This window comes from Falco punctatus, assembly GCF_963210335.1.
Source record: "Falco punctatus genome assembly, chromosome: 9".
NCBI lineage: Eukaryota > Metazoa > Chordata > Aves > Falconiformes > Falconidae > Falco > Falco punctatus.
The window spans coordinates 30,485,400-30,501,455 of record NC_137589.1 but is presented as its reverse complement, the minus strand read 5'-3'; the positions used below and the strand labels follow the sequence as shown (position 1 = coordinate 30,501,455).

At 53.7% G+C, this 16,056-nt stretch overlaps 2 protein-coding genes across 2 annotated transcripts; both read left to right on the top strand.

Annotated features, from left to right (window-relative positions):
* Window positions 1-58: 58 nt before the first annotated feature.
* CALHM1 (calcium homeostasis modulator 1) lies at window positions 59-7,399 on the top strand (the record flags this gene model as incomplete). Its single annotated transcript, XM_080403520.1, has 2 exons — window positions 59-5,496; window positions 6,932-7,399. Exons 1-2 carry the CDS (start codon window positions 4,948-4,950, stop codon window positions 7,397-7,399), a joined length of 1,017 nt encoding a protein of 338 aa, XP_080259646.1. The 5' UTR covers window positions 59-4,947.
* Window positions 7,400-13,124: 5,725 nt separating this feature from the next.
* On the top strand, window positions 13,125-15,706 carry CALHM2 (calcium homeostasis modulator family member 2; the record flags this gene model as incomplete). Its single annotated transcript, XM_080403515.1, has 2 exons — window positions 13,125-13,667; window positions 13,751-15,706. The coding sequence occupies 2 exons, from the start codon at window positions 13,125-13,127 to the stop codon at window positions 14,165-14,167; spliced, it is 960 nt and encodes a 319-aa protein (XP_080259641.1). The 3' UTR covers window positions 14,168-15,706.
* Window positions 15,707-16,056: the final 350 nt, after the last annotated feature.

Below are 16,056 nucleotides of genomic sequence, written 5' to 3'. Positions count from 1 at the left end.
GCAGGGCTTCCAGGAGGAAAGCAGCGGGTGGTGAGGGGGCAAAGAAACCTGCCACCACCTTGTGATTAAACCCAAAATGAGGGATCAAATTGAAAACTTACATTAACTCCCCAAATTAACTTGTCAAGCTGCTGGGAGGCGTGCCACCTCCTCCCCAGGATGTTTGTATGCATGGGGTCAGGGAGGGAGGAGACATGTGGCAAAATACAGGGAGGCCAAATAACTCCCTGGGCCACCAGTGGGCAGCTGCACCGCTCTGCCAGCTGAGGCCCGGCCAGGAGCTGTGGGGTGCAGAGCTGCTCTTATTTTCATAGCAAAATCAGCTCTGGATGAATCCCTGAGATAACCTGGACATGCTCAGAGAGGGCACCAAGGCAGCTATGTCCCATGCTGGTTGGGAATAACACAGTGGTCTTCCCACCAGGAGCTCTTTAAGTCCAGAGAGCCTCTGAACATGCTTTTGAAATCAGGATTGCACTTTGAATTTCATCTCTGGTTTACTTTTATCAGACACAACATCACAAATCTCAGGCTGTGACTCAGTTCAGGCTCACCACTCTCCACTAGTCAAATTGACTATTTTCCTAACCAGCTCAGAGCAGAAGCCCACAGCTCACTTTTGCATGCTGCTTTCCATGTTCTCAGGTTTTAAGTCATCCAAGAGTGGCTGCAAAACATGACATGCAAAAAAGGGGAAGAGGAACAGCTTTGTTATCTGTATTGGGAGGGAGAAAACTGGGGGATGTAAGGGCACTGCTATAGATCTATGCAGGTCTACAAAGGCTCACATCCTGCTGGGAGGGTCAGTCTGGTCCATGGAGCAGCTGCAGTTGGGAGGCTCGAACACCCATGGCCCTCCCCGAGTCCCTTGCTGTGTTCCCCTTTGAAGCCAGAGAACTCTCTTCCATTGTGGAAAATGGTATCTGGCACCCCACGATGGGACAACAGGCAACAGGCACAAACCCAAAATGCAGGGAAATCCATTTAAACAGAAGAAAACACTTACTTTGAGGGTGATTGAACAGGCTGCCCAGAGATCGTGGCATCTCCACCCATGGAAAAATTCACAACCCTTTTAGATGTGGCCCTGAGCACACTTTGAGCAGGGAGGAAGGCGGACCAGACAATCTCAAGGGATCCCTTCCCACCAGCTCTGCTAGGAGTGTGTACTGTCCTGTGGAAGTGGAAACGGTCAGTCACAAACTTCAGCAGCTCTCTGTCCCTCAGGGCTGGTCTGATGCCTGACCTACAGACATATGTGACATGCTCAGGTGTTGCAGCACTACCAAAACTAGCTGGCTGCAACAAGGCTTTTTCCATCACTTACCAGGTTAAGTTCAATAAGTAGTTCCCACACCTTGCCCCAGCACAGCCACCAATCCCCTACAAGGTTTTAAAAGTTCATTTACTGTCCATGCTGTTTCTTCATCCTCTTCAGACCAAGTCCACCCTGCTTCTTGCCTCTGCTGCATCCAGATTCTTCCTTCTCCCAGCTCCTCCTCCCCTCATCTGGGCCCCCTTCTTCTCTCTGTTTCTCCTGAGGCCTCTTCTTGTCTCTCCTACATCCAGGGTGTGCTCTCTCTACTTCTTCCAAGTCTCCTTTCCTCCAGGTCTCCCTTCCTCCAGCACTCCTCTTCATACAGTCCTTCTCTCTTATACCCCTTAGAGCTATTTAAGTACTTAGCAGGAACCAGCCACAGCTGCACATTATCCACATCAGCCGACCCACCACCCCTGAAGCCAGCCCGCAGCTGTACATTATCAAAGTTCATTAACCTGCCTTCCTTCCTCCCTCTACATTCAGGGATCCTCACCTGCCAAAATCCTGTGAAACAGCAGGGTTGACTGCAAAAACAGCTTCACCAGTCTCTTCCCAAACTGTCCTGATGGGAATTGTGACTGTTTTCACGTCCCTTCGCTCTGTATCCTATATTGACTGGGACATGCAAAGCCCTCCCCACCTCCCTGGCTTGGTGTCTGGCTTGATGTCCAGGTCAGGTGCAGGACCCCGTGTTGGGAGGGACTTGGCCACCCACCATCTCTCCCAGGACCTGGTTTCCAAAGCATGAGCAGGTTGGGATTGTGGGAGGAAGCACTAACTCTGCCTTCTGTTGTAAATCGGTTGGAGTGTCCTTTCTGTTGGCAAGCTCATGAAACCAAGGACCTCCCTAACAAGGCAACATGGCAAGAAAAACCCAAGCACTGGCTTCTGTGGGCTCTGTTTTGAATCCCACTGACTTATTGTTGGCTTCAGTCAGAACGACCAGTGCTCTGCACCAAGCAGGGTCAGACCTCTCATTCATGTCTCATGAAAGGCAGAGTTTTCCTGGAGATCAAAAAGCCCTCTGCTTTTTTATGAGGTTGATTCGTGCAGGCTTTGATGTGAACTGCCCCTCAAAAAGCTACTCGGCATCAAACAAGGAAGCCAGCCTGAGCTCTTAGCTAGCAATACAATAAGCCTCATCTATATTCATGCAGCCAAATCTCTTCCCCTTTGTTGAGATCATGCAATTAACCCCTCCACAGCAGGCAGAGCTAAGACTGCCTAGGTATTACCCATGTGCTTTATGCTCACCTCTGTGGTGGCATCTCAGGGTGAACTTGGCATTATCAACCGAGCCCCAGGGCTGGCATGCGGGGAGACATCAGAAACTGCAGTGCTGACTAATGGTCAAAACACCTGGTTTAGCTTCCTACCTCTGTACTGACGCACTGCAAAACCTTGGGGAAAAGTATCTCCCACGTGCCACCCACCTGTGTACAGCTTGCCTTGGTGACGTGTCTCACAGCCACCAATGCAGCCGTGCTGGTGCCCAGGCAATCAGGTGTATCTTGGTATTCATGTCAACAGCACGGGTGGTGCCCGGACCGGAGGGACCGAACACCTTGCAGGTAGTCAGTGCTGCAACCATCTGCTCTGCGGCCACTTGTAGTCCCAGTATTCCCCCATCCCTATTATTCCCATACTAGGAGAAACCTAGTATATCAAAGCTGCTTTGTGAACTGGGAATAGAAATGCAGGAGAGCACCAACAACACAGTCCATTTCCTTTAGGTTTGTGCTGTAGGAGCTAAGCCTGGCCCAACCGTCACTGTCACGTTTCATTTGTGTTTGTCTTGGTTCTGGCAAACTGGGGAGGAGTCCGTCTGGCCTGCTCTGTGCCAGCAAATGTACACAGGATCTCTGCACCAGAAAGCCCCCTGGTCTGCAGAGCTGACAGCAACAAGCTGAACTGAGCCATGCCCTCGTGAAGAGGAGAGGGATGGAAGTGGTGGGGAAGATTTGCACCCCAGTGTCAGCACGTGGGACATGTCCACCACAGACCTGAGCTGGCTCTGCCCAGGCTGCTCCTGGTGCACTAAGAGCAGGCAGGGCAATGCAGGTATTCAGGTCTGCTTGGGTCCAGATCGCCTGGTTCTGCTGCTGAATTAATAAGCCCACGTAAAGCGGCATGGCTAAACTGTCAGCAATGCTGTGCTGTACAGCCCAGCCAGCCCAGCACCCGGCTAGCCCAGTCCTCCCTGCACCGTCACTGGTTCCGTGGCAAACATGCCCTTAGACACCTTTAGCCTCAGTTCAAGGCATACAGCCAAATCCCAGCCTCAGCTCCTCCTGCTAAAGGGATGCACGTTGCTGGCTCGTCTAGTCCTTGCTCTGCCCTTCCTGGCAGGTTTCGAGTGATCTTCAAAGGAGCCACAGCTCCACTGCACCCTCAGCCCTCCAGGGCTGCTGGTACCCGCTGGCCTGATGGGCAGGAAGGGTTCTGCGCCCTCGGTGCCTGCAGGTGATCTGGTGCTGGTAGGAAACACCGTCCCTTGGGGGATAACGGCTGCCCTTGGGCCAAGGAGGTCACTGGCAGGATTTACACATCCTCCTTGTATTACCGATATTCCTGCACAACCCAGATTTATCAAGGGGCTGGGATTATACCCACAAGAGGCAGCTGCAAGAAAATTGTTCAGCCTCCATCGCTGCCATTCAGAGCAGCCAGCCCTTCAGAAATGCTTGTTGGAAGTGGGTGAACAGAAGAAATCTCAGGGAGAAATCTGTGCCTATTTTTCTCCAGCCCCAAAGCCAGAAAAGCACTATGTGCCTCTCGATGTTACCAGCCCATGCGAGCCAGGGTTTGAAGGATATTTTAGCAATCCCTGAAGGCACAGGGCTGTAAAAATCAAAGCTAAAGGCATCACCTTGTAAGTCTGGCTGAAACATGGATGTTCACAGGACAGAGGGGAGCCACTAACAGACAGTAGCTGTATTACATCGCAGAGCTCTGAGAGCTTTATCCCTCCTTCCTCCCTTTCCTTTTCTCGTCCTTCTGCAGACTAAACCAGAAAAGGCATTTCCCAGTGAAGCAGGTACAGAGGAGGGGCTGGCAGACCTGAGAGGTGCTTGCTGGGGTGATGAGTACGCGGAGGGAGGGGGGAAGCTCCAGCACCTCACTTTTCTGTGTGTCCCTGCACCGAAGAGGTGGGGCATCCCATTGGGCCCTGGGAGGAGCTCCCACCTCCTGCATTTGCAAACAGGTTCACAGACGGCAACCAGCCAACTCCTCTTTCTGCCCAGGGCAGATTACCCTGGGGAGGGCACAGTGATGGTAGCACCTGCACCTTCCAGCCAAGGGGGTCAGTGGCTGGAAGACTGCAGAAATGGGGATGCGGAGAAGAACAAAGCCAGGTTTAGCAAAACAGAAACAACCCAGGTCTCACAGACCCAAAGAAGAGCAGCTGGAAGCAAACTCTGAAGTTTTGCAAGTGGCAAAATCAGCAGAAATATTTTTTTATTATTTTCTGCTATAAATGTTGGGGCTGTAAGAGCGCATGAATGAATCAGTGAACTGCACAGAGACTTGCTGATGCCCGCCTTTGAAGAGTGGGGCTGAGAGAATGAAGTAAACCAAGGCCAAAGCTTGGACCCCGGTGGGAGAAGGAGTCACATCAAAGGAAGATGGACAAGTTTCGGATGATCTTCCAGTTCCTCCAGTCCAACCAGGAGTCCTTCATGAATGGCATCTGTGGGATCATGGCACTTGCGAGCACCCAGATGTACTCAGCCTTTGATTTCAACTGCCCCTGCCTGCCACACTACAACATGGCCTACGGGCTGGGCATCCTCCTAGTGCCCCCCTTCATCTTGTTCCTGCTGGGCTTCGTGCTGAACAACAACATCTCCATGCTGGCAGAGGAGTGGAGGCGGCCCCAGGGCCAGCGAGGGAAGGACCCGTCTGTCCTGCGCTACATGTTCTGCTCCATGGCGCAGCGGGCCATGATCGCCCCGGCTGTCTGGGTCTCAGTGACACTGCTGGATGGCAAGTGCATCACCTGTGCCTTCTGCACCTCGGTGCCTGTGGAGACCTTGGGCAATGCCAGCCACACCGGCCTCTCCCAAGGGGAGATGAAGCGCGTCCTTGCCCGCATCCCCTGCAAGGAGATCTACAATGGACAGGAGCTCATCGCCAATGAAGTGGCCGTCAGGTACCTGCGCTGCATCTCACAGGTGAGGCATCATGGCTGTGCCTTGCTAGTGGTTTAGAGTTCAGCACTGCCAGCCTTAGCTCTTCCTTTGGGAGAATCTCCTTGTAGAAATTAAGCTGCAGGAGGAGAGACTGGTGATTTTTCAGGGGTACAAAGGGGTTCAGACTGAGCTCCAGGGAGTTTTGCCTCCAGTGTGGTGCAGAGACTGAAGCTGTAGGTTGTCCTGATAATTCGGTCCCTGCTCCTGCCTGGGAAGCCTAGGGCTGCAGGGCAGAGACACATGGCCAAGCTATATGCAGAGGTTTATTTAGAGCAAGTTCAGAAGGGCATGACACGGATGTTACTCGGTGCCTGGCGGGTTGTCACTTTCTCCCATAACCCACTAGTTCCCCATGGTTGCTCTTGCTGCTTATTATAACATGTGCAAGCAATAGGCTGATAATTATCTATGCCACTTGCCTCTGCTGCATGCGTGGAAAAAGCCAGTGTATTTAGTAACCATCCCAGGGAACCACAAATGAAGAAGTGCTACTAACCACTTGTCCTGTGCTTAATTCCTCTCAAGTTCTCTTCTTCTGGCCATGTCGGATACAGGATGGCCTGACCCAGTCTGGTCACTCATGGACTGCTGTTTAAAAGCAGCTCCTCTCCCTGACTTCCTTAGGGCAGATGAGTATTATTAACCCCAGTTGAAGAGAAACGGAGGCACAGGGACTTCTCCAAAGACACAAAGCAGATTTTCCTGGGTAGACCCCAATTACCAGGCTGTTGGGAAGCGCTGGGAACTGCAAAACAAGAGGGGCCACTTAGGTACCCCCCTCCCAGGTGGTCTTTTAGGGGGCTGCATTTACAGGGGGGCTCACCCTCAAGAGCTCTGCTTGCACAGCCTGGCAGCAGCCTGAGCTGAAACCAACGAAGAACAAGACAGACCAGTCCTGGCTCTGCCCTCTTCTCACCCTTCCTGTCAAACCCCATCAACAGGGGAACCTGTCACCACTGATCACCCACAGTAGATGTTACTAGGTCTAACGGCTCAGGAAAAGGGTTAGACAGCTGCATAAACCTGGGGAGTATCTGGAACGACGTTAAGCTGCAATTCAGAGGGCACAGACTACTCTAGACCCAGGTGCGGTTGTACCAGAGGCAGGACTGAGGGCTGGGTGCAGGATTCAGTTTGGTGTTATTTATGGTCACTGCCTGCTGAATCTGTGCAAGGCAAGAAGGGGAGAGGTGCTGCCTGGGTGGGTGCATCAAACAGAATTTCAGCACAGATGCGCTGGCATGGCACGTAAGGTCTCCTCATTCAGCTTTGCAATGTAAACGCAGCCCAGCGTCAAACAGCCCGCAGTGGAGCAAGGCTTGTTTGCAGCCTGGGGGGCTCCTGCCGGATGGTGGGAAATGCCGGGCATGTGCTCTGCCTACCTGTGACAGGTCCGGTTCCCCCCTCGTCTCTGCAGGCTCTGGGCTGGTGCTTTGTGCTGCTGATGACTATGCTGGCTTTCTTGGTCAGATCCCTCCGGCCCTGCTTCACCCAAGCCGCCTTCCTGAAGAGCAGGTACTGGTCCCACTACATCGACATCGAGCGCAAGCTGTTTGATGAGACATGTACGGAGCACGCCAGGAGCTTTGCCAAGGTCTGCATCCAGCAGTTCTTCGAGGGCGTAAGCACAGACCTGGTGGCTGCTCACTGCCACCTGCCCAGGAAAGACCCTGCAGGTGCAGGGGAAGCCACCGAGAAGCTCTTGGGCATCACCGACCGGGGCACCATGAACATGGCCCTGAAGAGCTGGCACAGATGCAAGCCCCCGCTGCACCTCCACCCGCCCGCCCTCCCCAGCGGCAGCGGCTGGGCAGAGGAAGGGCAGCCCGCTGTGCACCCCCCTCTGCCCCACAGGGAGGTGGCTGCCTACTACAGCTGGGTGTGAGGGGACAGGGCTGTGCAGAGGCAGAGATGCACATTTGGGAGAGGGGCTGCAGAGAGGACGGACAGGCAGGCATCCGAGCCAGGCAGAGGCGGGAGCCAGCACCACAGGGGCTGCGGGTGGACATGCGCCCAAAGGGCTCGGCGGTGCCGGTGCAATCCCATCTGCTCTCATATCCCAGTCCTACAGCACCGGTAATTCAGGCAACAAGTTTTGTGCCGAGCAGGACAGCTACTCAGGGTTGTGATGGATGAGCCCTGGGGATGCTGACGGGCACGATGTGGCAGCCGGACAGACATACCGTGTGTCCCACACCACTAAGCAGCAGGTTTGTGTTGGGGCAGTTGCCACGGCAGACACTACCAGGTGTGCAAAACTTCCTTTCTTTTACCATGTGCTCAGCACTGGGCAGCGCATGTTCGTTTAGGCAGTATTAAAAATCCCCTGGTGGGGAAACAAGCTGGGGGTAACCCTTTCTCACGCCAAGCTGTGAAACCCCAAAAGTCTTCCCATTACCCCTCCACACACTACATCACCACGGACACACACAGCTTCCAGGCCAAGAAAAGCTTTAAAATAAATTTGACTCAGGCAATGAGCTATTAAAGGGACAATCTGTATTGCATTACACATGGTGGGAATGGCGTAGTTGTTGCCACAGGTACTATTCAACATCCCACAGAACAAATATCCCACAGAGATGCTCCTCGAAGGGAGTGTCTAGGCACAGAGAGCAGCTGTCATTCAGCAGGACGGAGGGTGGGGGCCAGGCCAACCCCCTGCCACAAATTTGCTGCAGGATGATTTATTCTTGCAATTTACCTGGATTCCTCCCTGGAACAAAGACTGATGTTAAAAACCCACCTGGGTGTTTGTTTAAAGAGCCAAATAAATAATTCAGACTTACTGTTCAAGCTCTGTGCTCGCGCACAAGAATTTATAAAAGCTACTTACAAAAGCTGTTGGCGTTTGTTTGTTTGTTTGAATGCCATGAACAGGACTGGGGGGGGGGGGGCCTGGGCCAAGCCCAGGGTGCTGAGTCCATGCGAGTTTGTGCGTTTTGCTGGCGTGCAGCCGTCAGCAGTGAGCGAGTCAGAGGAGAAACCAGGGAGGCAACACCAACCGCACACTGCCCATTTCCATAGAAACTGAGGATGACGGGATGCAGGCCCTCCAGGTGACTATGGAAATCGCAGCCCTGAAGACAGTTCCCCAGTGCCCCTGACTTTAATACCAACACGCAGAAGGAAAACCCCTTCTGAGAGATGAGTTTTACCCCTTTTGAAATGCTCATCCCCTTGACATTTCTGCTGCCGCGTTCTTGTTCAAACCAACTTATTACGACTGGCTGGTAACTGAGGTGACTGTCATTTGCATAAACCTTAATTATCAGTGTGTAACTCCACAGAGGCTGTGGGGAGAGGAGAACAAAGGACCAAAATGACAAGGAAATTCTCCTGGCTGCTGTAAGAGAGCCTTAGCAAGCCTGTAGTCAAGGGCACGCTCAATCTGGCTGACTCCCAGGAGAAAGGAGCGTGACACAGATTTATTGTTCATCTTCACACCCCAAACTTTAATTAAGGCACCTGCCCAGAAATTAATAGGCACAAAACCTGATTTACAAAGCAAAGGAGATTAAAAGATAAAGGTGGTTTCCTCTCCTATTATTTGCAGTTCAGCACTGTTAGTGGCTCACCCAGAAAGGTGCGCTCAGAGTCCCCGCAGTGGCGAGCAGCGTGCAGAGCTGGCGGGCTCCACAGCAGAGCCAGTAAGATACCAAAAAAAATAGCATGCATTTAGAAAGAGAAGCTTTGGGACTTTAATTTAGTTTCTTAGGATCAGAGCTCTGCCCCCACGCAGCAACTTCAGCAGCTGCAGAGTCCCCATAAAGCAGGCAGGCTGTCCTCTCTCTGCTGGATTTTGGGGACATCGTTCATCGCCTTCAGGAGGAGACCCTTCACTAGGGACCCCGACACAGCCGCTGGGATTTCAGCTAGGCTGCAGCCCTGGTGCTGAGACTGGCCAGCAGCAGCACCCTGAGCATGGAGCAAGCCCCAGGGCCCCCAGCCAAGCTGGCAGGCACCGAGTGGGAGGGGAGTCAGCCCCAGGCAGGCATGGAGGTGTGGGAGTGCCAAGGGGTGCACAGCACCCAGACACCTGGGAGCTGCGAAGACCCACCCGGGGACCCCAGATCTGGGGATGAGCAGGAGGACTAGGTCCAAAAATCCTGGCAGAACTGCCGGCACTGGGCTGAGCCTAGCTTTGCTCCAGGGACAGGGGAACGTGGGTGTTGCTGAAGATTTTCTTGTGCTGAAGACATCCTCTGGGGAGGGCTGAATTTAACCCCGGGGATATGGCAACGAGGAGGCTGGGGAAGGAGGATGGGGGCCTCCGGCCTCTACAAACAGGCTGGGCAGGAGCTGGAGCCAAGAAACAGATGGCAAAGAGGAGCGACCCAGGGAGAAGGTGAGGCATCCTCGGCTGCCTCGCAGGCATCGCTCTGCAGAGGAAGCAGCGAGTGGAAAAGCTAAGCCGAGCAGGAACGCACCGAGCTCGCCAAATCGCGAGCTGTGCCCAGCCCAGCACACGTGGCTCCTCCAGCCCCGCTCGGCCCCCACTGCCCCCCGCAGCAGCACCACTGCTCCGTCCTGGGCGGTGGGAAGTAAACCTGGCCGCCCCACAGGGCTCCTGATGGCAAGTTCCTGCTTCTCCCGAAAACCCAGCCAGGCTGGCGTCTTCCCTGCTGGCTGAGCCGGCTCCTGTGCACAAAGGCAGAAGTTTCTGCCCCTTCACGTGGGACCAAGGGCTTTTCCCATGCTGTCCCCGCCTGCTTAGGGTTGCTCCGGGCTCCTGCACAGCTTAGGTACCACCCTCGGTTGAGCTGGGTCCCACTAGCACAACCGCATCTCCTGGGGACCACGGGACCTGCCTCCACCCCCCCCAGGCTGGGGGGCTCCGGCATTTCCCCTTGGCACCCCAGCGAGGCACCCCATCGCTCCCATCCTCCAGGCACACCCAGGCCGTCCCAGCCAGCCTTTGCACAGCTGCATCGAGGGTCTGAAAAAGGCCGATGTGTTTTTTCCAGTGACTCATGCTCAGCCTTTCCTCCCCATTTTTTTTTTTTCTTTTTAAAGGCACAACCTCAGCCTTGCACCCAGCAGAAGGCAAGCGCCTGCACTTCGCCCCACCCAAGCACAGGGCCCAAGAACACCCTCCTCCGTCCTCCCAAAAGCAGAGAGCACGTCGCAGGCTGGAAAAGGAAGCTGCCAAACTCTTCAGGCTGTTTGCATCAGCTTTCACTTTGCCTATCAGGCCTCAGCCCTTACACAGCCCCGCACACGGCCGGGAGCCCCCACAGCCAGAGTCCGAGCACAAACCACACAAGGCACCGAGAAGGCTCCAGAACTGCTTTCAACAACTTTTCAAGTAAGTGACTTCATTTTTTCTTGTTTTCATGCACGTTTCAGGGGAAGGCTTTAACAGAGGCTGCTCAAAAACCATCTGCTGCAAACAGCTTTTCCCCTCCCCTGCTACCCAACCCTCTCCCTCCCAGACAGGCACCATAACCACCCAGCAGAGGAAGGGTACCCACCTCCCCCCGCAGTGGCATGCTCCCCTTTGCCAGCTCCTCTTATTTTTGCTTTACCAGTTGCTGGGCGCTGTCAGGAAGGTGGAAGGGCCTTGTTTATCAGGGCTGTTTGCTGGTAACTAATAACAGGGTTTTGAATCCCATGCACCAGAACAAGTTTGCGGGTTTAGTGTGTGGCTGCAACCGTGCTGTATCACAAAGCGCAGCAGCTGGCGATGGAGGCCCCGCTCCCCGTCACATGGCGGCAGGTTTCAGCTGGTCTGTCTCCTTTGCCGAGGGAGTTTTGCATATGGAAAACTGGGAAGATGCAGGAAGACATTAAGAGCTGCTTGTATTTGAACTCAGCCATATCACAGTGTGACTTTAAAGGGATTGCCATAGGTTAGGCACAACAGGGAACCGAGGCCAAATTTCTGCCTGTGTTCCCTCCACTGCCCCACAGAGGAAGTGGGTAAAGCAGGGTTTGGTGGGGCAGCAGATGGGCTGGAGCACAGTAGTGATTTAAAGCACAGTGCGTGAGCAAGTGTCATACAAGAGACCATAGGATTAAGGTGCCTTTGTGTCTTCTGCATCACTGTCCCTGCAGCCCTTTCCCTGCAGCTGGGGCTGGACCAGAGAAGCCTTGCTCCATGCAAGCCAGCTGGGAGATGCTGGCTTCAGGGCAGACGTTGGGGCAGCCCTGCCGTGGGTCAGGGCCCCCTGGGAGCCCCAGATGTGTGCCAATGCTGGCAGCACCGTGCAAGCTACCAGAGATGGTTAGTTGGGTGCCTGGGTCCTTCCTGTCTCCAGCAAACCTCAGTGACAGTGGTTCCTCTGAGGCCAGCAGGTTTCGTCACGTGGGTGAGGGTTCCCAGAGCTAGCAAGGTGCTTGGGGCTTCCTGAGATGAAACCCTGCGGGGATGCAGATGGAAAGTCAGCTAAGAATTTAAACACAGGCTGCAAGTGGCATGGGGGAATGGGCATCACTGCAGAGAGCATGGATACCCTCCCCGATTATTTCCCTGTCCTTCAAAAAATCGGGGCACACGCTTTCCCCTGCTTGGTCCTGAGTGCCTGCAGTCGACACAACCCAGCTCTGTCAGTGGGGCGGGTATCTCAGTTTAACCAGTGTTGTAGTGGGGGAAGGGGCTGGGGAAAGCTGCACAATCAAAAAGCAGTGCAGTGCATCTCTGGCACTGAGGTGTGCAGGTCGAGGGGCTGAGTTTCAGGCCAGCAGTAGCAAGGCTGAGCCAGGACTGCAGGCCAGGACAGCAAGTACGGTTATGTCAACCAACCGTGGGAGATCATCCTGCCACACCTAATCCTAGCACAACTCCTACGTAATTGCTGACCCTGCTCTATCGGCATTCGGTGTTTGTATCCTGGGTCATCAAGATAAGCTCTTGCTTTCCCAGAAAGTAACTTCTCTTGCTTGTAGGAACAGCCCCTGACCCCCGTCAGCAGTGGCTGCTCCTGCCTGGTCCTCCCATGCTGCATCTCTGCCCCCAAACCGGCTGGGCCATCTCACAGCGCCTCTTGCTGCCTCCTTCACATACCTTTGCCGATTACTAAATATTAACTCATCAGGTCTAAAGAGGGAGGTAAAAGCCACACACAGCACCTTCAAGGCAGCGCGGCACCAGCACGCACGTGCCACTTGTGCCTGGGCTAGTGTGAGTCAGCGTCAGCACTGGGGACACATCCTAGTGCCAGTGCTCTGGTCCAGTTTTCCCAGTAACACAGCGTCCTCCTTCGTTGCAGGCTTGGGAGATCTTCAAGTGTCTGGTGGCGACGCTGAGAGTAATCACCTCTGCGGGGAGGTGACTAAAACAAAAGAGAAGGAAAGACGACAAACGTGCAGATGACAAGGGCAGAAGCAGCTGTCCCGTCGGCAATCTGCTGTAGAGACGCTTAGTGGGAAGCAATGACTGAGGTTTCACACACTGCTTAGGCTGAATCCCTCTCCGGCCGCTTTTAAAGTATCCCTGGTACCAGCAACAAGCTCCAGAGGCTGGGACACTGGGTGGGAGGAAGGGACAGTAGTGAAGGTGCCGTGTTCCTGGCTCAGCCCCTTGCACGCCAGCTGGGCCAAGGCCATTCCGTCCCCCCTCGTTGTGTCCCTCAGTGCGGGGAGGTGGGCCAGCACGGACCCGGGACAAGATGGCCGCCCTCATCGCCGAGAACTTCCGCTTCCTCTCCTTGTTCTTCAAGAGCAAAGATGTGATGATCTTCAACGGTTTGGTGGCCCTGGGCACGGTGGGGAGTGAGGAGCTCTTCTCGGTCGTTGCCTTCAACTGCCCCTGCTCCCCTGCCCGCAACTATATCTACGGGCTGGCTGCCATTGGCGTCCCGGCCCTGGCCCTCTTCCTCATCGGTGTTATCTGGAACAACCACACCTGGAACCTGGTGGCTGAGTGCCACAAGCGTGGTATCAAGAACTTCTCTGCTGCTGCCACCTTCCTCCTCTTCGGCTCCATCATGGGCCGGGCAGCCGTGGCGCCCGTCACCTGGTCAGTCATCTCGCTGCTGCGCGGGGAGGCTTACATCTGCGCCCTCAGCGAGTTCGTCAAGCCGTCCTCCCTGGACAAGTTCCCGGCCGAGTATGGGGCTGAGGTGCTGGCCAGGTTCCCCTGTAAAGACGTGCCGGCAAACCTCACCAAGTTCAGGGATGAGGTGACACGGAGGCTGAGATACGAGTCCCAGGTAGGCACGCCAGGAAGAAAGCCAGGCAGAGTGGGTAAGGCCACCTTGCTGTGTCCTAACGCAGCCTCTCTCTTCTCTCTCAGCTCTTCGGCTGGCTGCTCATCGGCATCGTTGCGGTCCTGGTTTTCCTCACAAAGTGCCTGAAGCACTGCTGCTCGCCGCTGAGCTACCGGCAGGAGGCTTACTGGGCCCAGTACCGCTCCAACGAGGACAAGCTCTTCCGACGCACGGCTGAGGTCCATTCCAGGATCCTGGCAGCCAAGAACGTGAAGCACTTCTTTGGCTTCGTGGCGCTGGACAAGGAGGAGAAGGAGCTGGTGCAGGAGTTCCCAGTGGAGGGTGTCCAGCCAAGCCCCCAGTGGAACGCCATCACAGGTGTCTACATCTACCGGGAAAACAAGGGCTTCCCCCTCTACAGCCGGCTCCACAAGTGGGCCAAAGGGGTGGAAGGGAATGGGCCAAGCCCAGAAGGCCACGAAATGCTCTTTCTGGCTTCCTAAGACAGATGGGCACTGACAGCAGTTCTGCAGACCACCCGGCAGGCCTACCAGTACCAGTGTGCAGCTCAGGGACTCACTGGGAATATTCCTCCCAGCGGGATTACTTCTTTCAGCAGGTAAAAAGGGATCAACAGCCTCAAGGCAGAGACTGATAAGCAATAACTGAGCTGGGGAAGCCCTCCCTCCCAGACGACCATCTCGTTGCTGCTCCCAGAGACACAAGGGGACCAAGGAGCAGATGCATACCTTGCCTCTGGGCTGCCCGTACACCAGCAGAAGCCTCAGACAGCAAGAGGTGGACATGGCCTTTCTAACCGTGACTCCTGCAGTCCCACTTGTCTCTTCCATGGCAGGGCTAGCCCCAGCCACCCCACACACCTACCTGTCTTACTGACATCAGTGTTTTCTTACGCAGTTGTGCGGTGCCTGTTATGCAGGCAGGTCCCGCAGCACTTTACAGACTACAGCACAGGGAAAAAGAGGGAAGTAGTGGGTAAATTCCTGTGGCAAGGGGGATGCAATAGCACCCGGGAAGGAATGAGTCATTAATACAGCAGCATACTGAATAACTGAAAGACTAAGGCAGGAGGAATCACCAATATTCCCAGTATTCAGAAAGACACTCTAATTACCAAGTTGGGATTTTGGTAGGACACCAAACTCCCTTTGATCTTACTGAAGTGCCTGGCAATTTCTAATGAACCCAAACGGTTGCAGCTGTGGGTTTATAAACCCAGAAGGTGGCACCATCAGCAGAATAGCTTTCAGGTGAGGTGGCTCAGTGAAAGCTTTGGAGGAAGCAGCACCCGCAGTGAGCCATACCGCTGTCTGCAGCTCACTGCGTTTCTCATCAACAGTCGCATGAGAGTCCTGCTTGTCTGCGTTGTGAGTTGCAGCAAGGTTTCAAACAGAATTAGTTCTGTACGTCTGTATATATACACATATATGTATTTAGTGTATATACTACGCCATTGTATTTAGTTAGCTGTATTAACGGAGCATCTTTCTTCGAGGGAAAGGGGGCAAGAAAGTTGCCAGCCAAAAGACCACATTACATGCACCCATCTGCTGCACTGGTACTGGAACCCTGGCGTGACAAGGGACAGCAGGAACAGCATGGGGGAGCACCCCTCTCCTTACCCTTCTACCACTGAAACTCTTTTCACTGACTTAAATGGTCCCGGCAGCAGAATGTCTCTTTTATGGATGTGGCCAGACTCTGAGAAAGCAAAGCCAGAAAGGTGCAAAATTACTGCCCTCACCATAACACTGACTATGGCTTCGAGGCTGCTCTTCTGGCACTGCACGGTCCCCTTTCTCCCAAGGGCCAGCCCTACACCGTTTCAAGAGCCGGCAGGACAATGAAGTTTGTTTTTCCTACTTGTACTGTTTCTTTATAGGTCCAACTTCTTTTTACACTTTGCTGTTTACCAAAAAGCCTTAGGTTGCTCAAAAAATGACTCAAACTCACAGGACTCAGAGGGGCTTGCATACAAAGAGAACTGAAATTAATTATTAAATAAGAGTTATTTTTCATTGCCTGCTGAGTTGGGTTGGTTTTTGGTTTTTTTTTTGGGGGGGGGGGGGGTGCCGCAAAGAAAAGGCATAATTTTACATTCCCTTTGAACTCAAGGACTGGGAACTTATCTTTTCTTTCTATTAAACATTCAGATCCTCTCCTATCCAGATGACCCAGAATGTGAAGTCTTTAAGTATTACCACATATTACAATTTTAATAACACTGCTTTTTAGTTGTTCTTGTATTTTTAGTTATTCCTGCAGTGAGTAGCACAAGTCTTGTACATCAGGATACACAACTGCAGCAAATGATAGAAAACATATATAGAGACCTTTTTACAAATACTTCCCCTTGCAAGAGTGAGCTGGA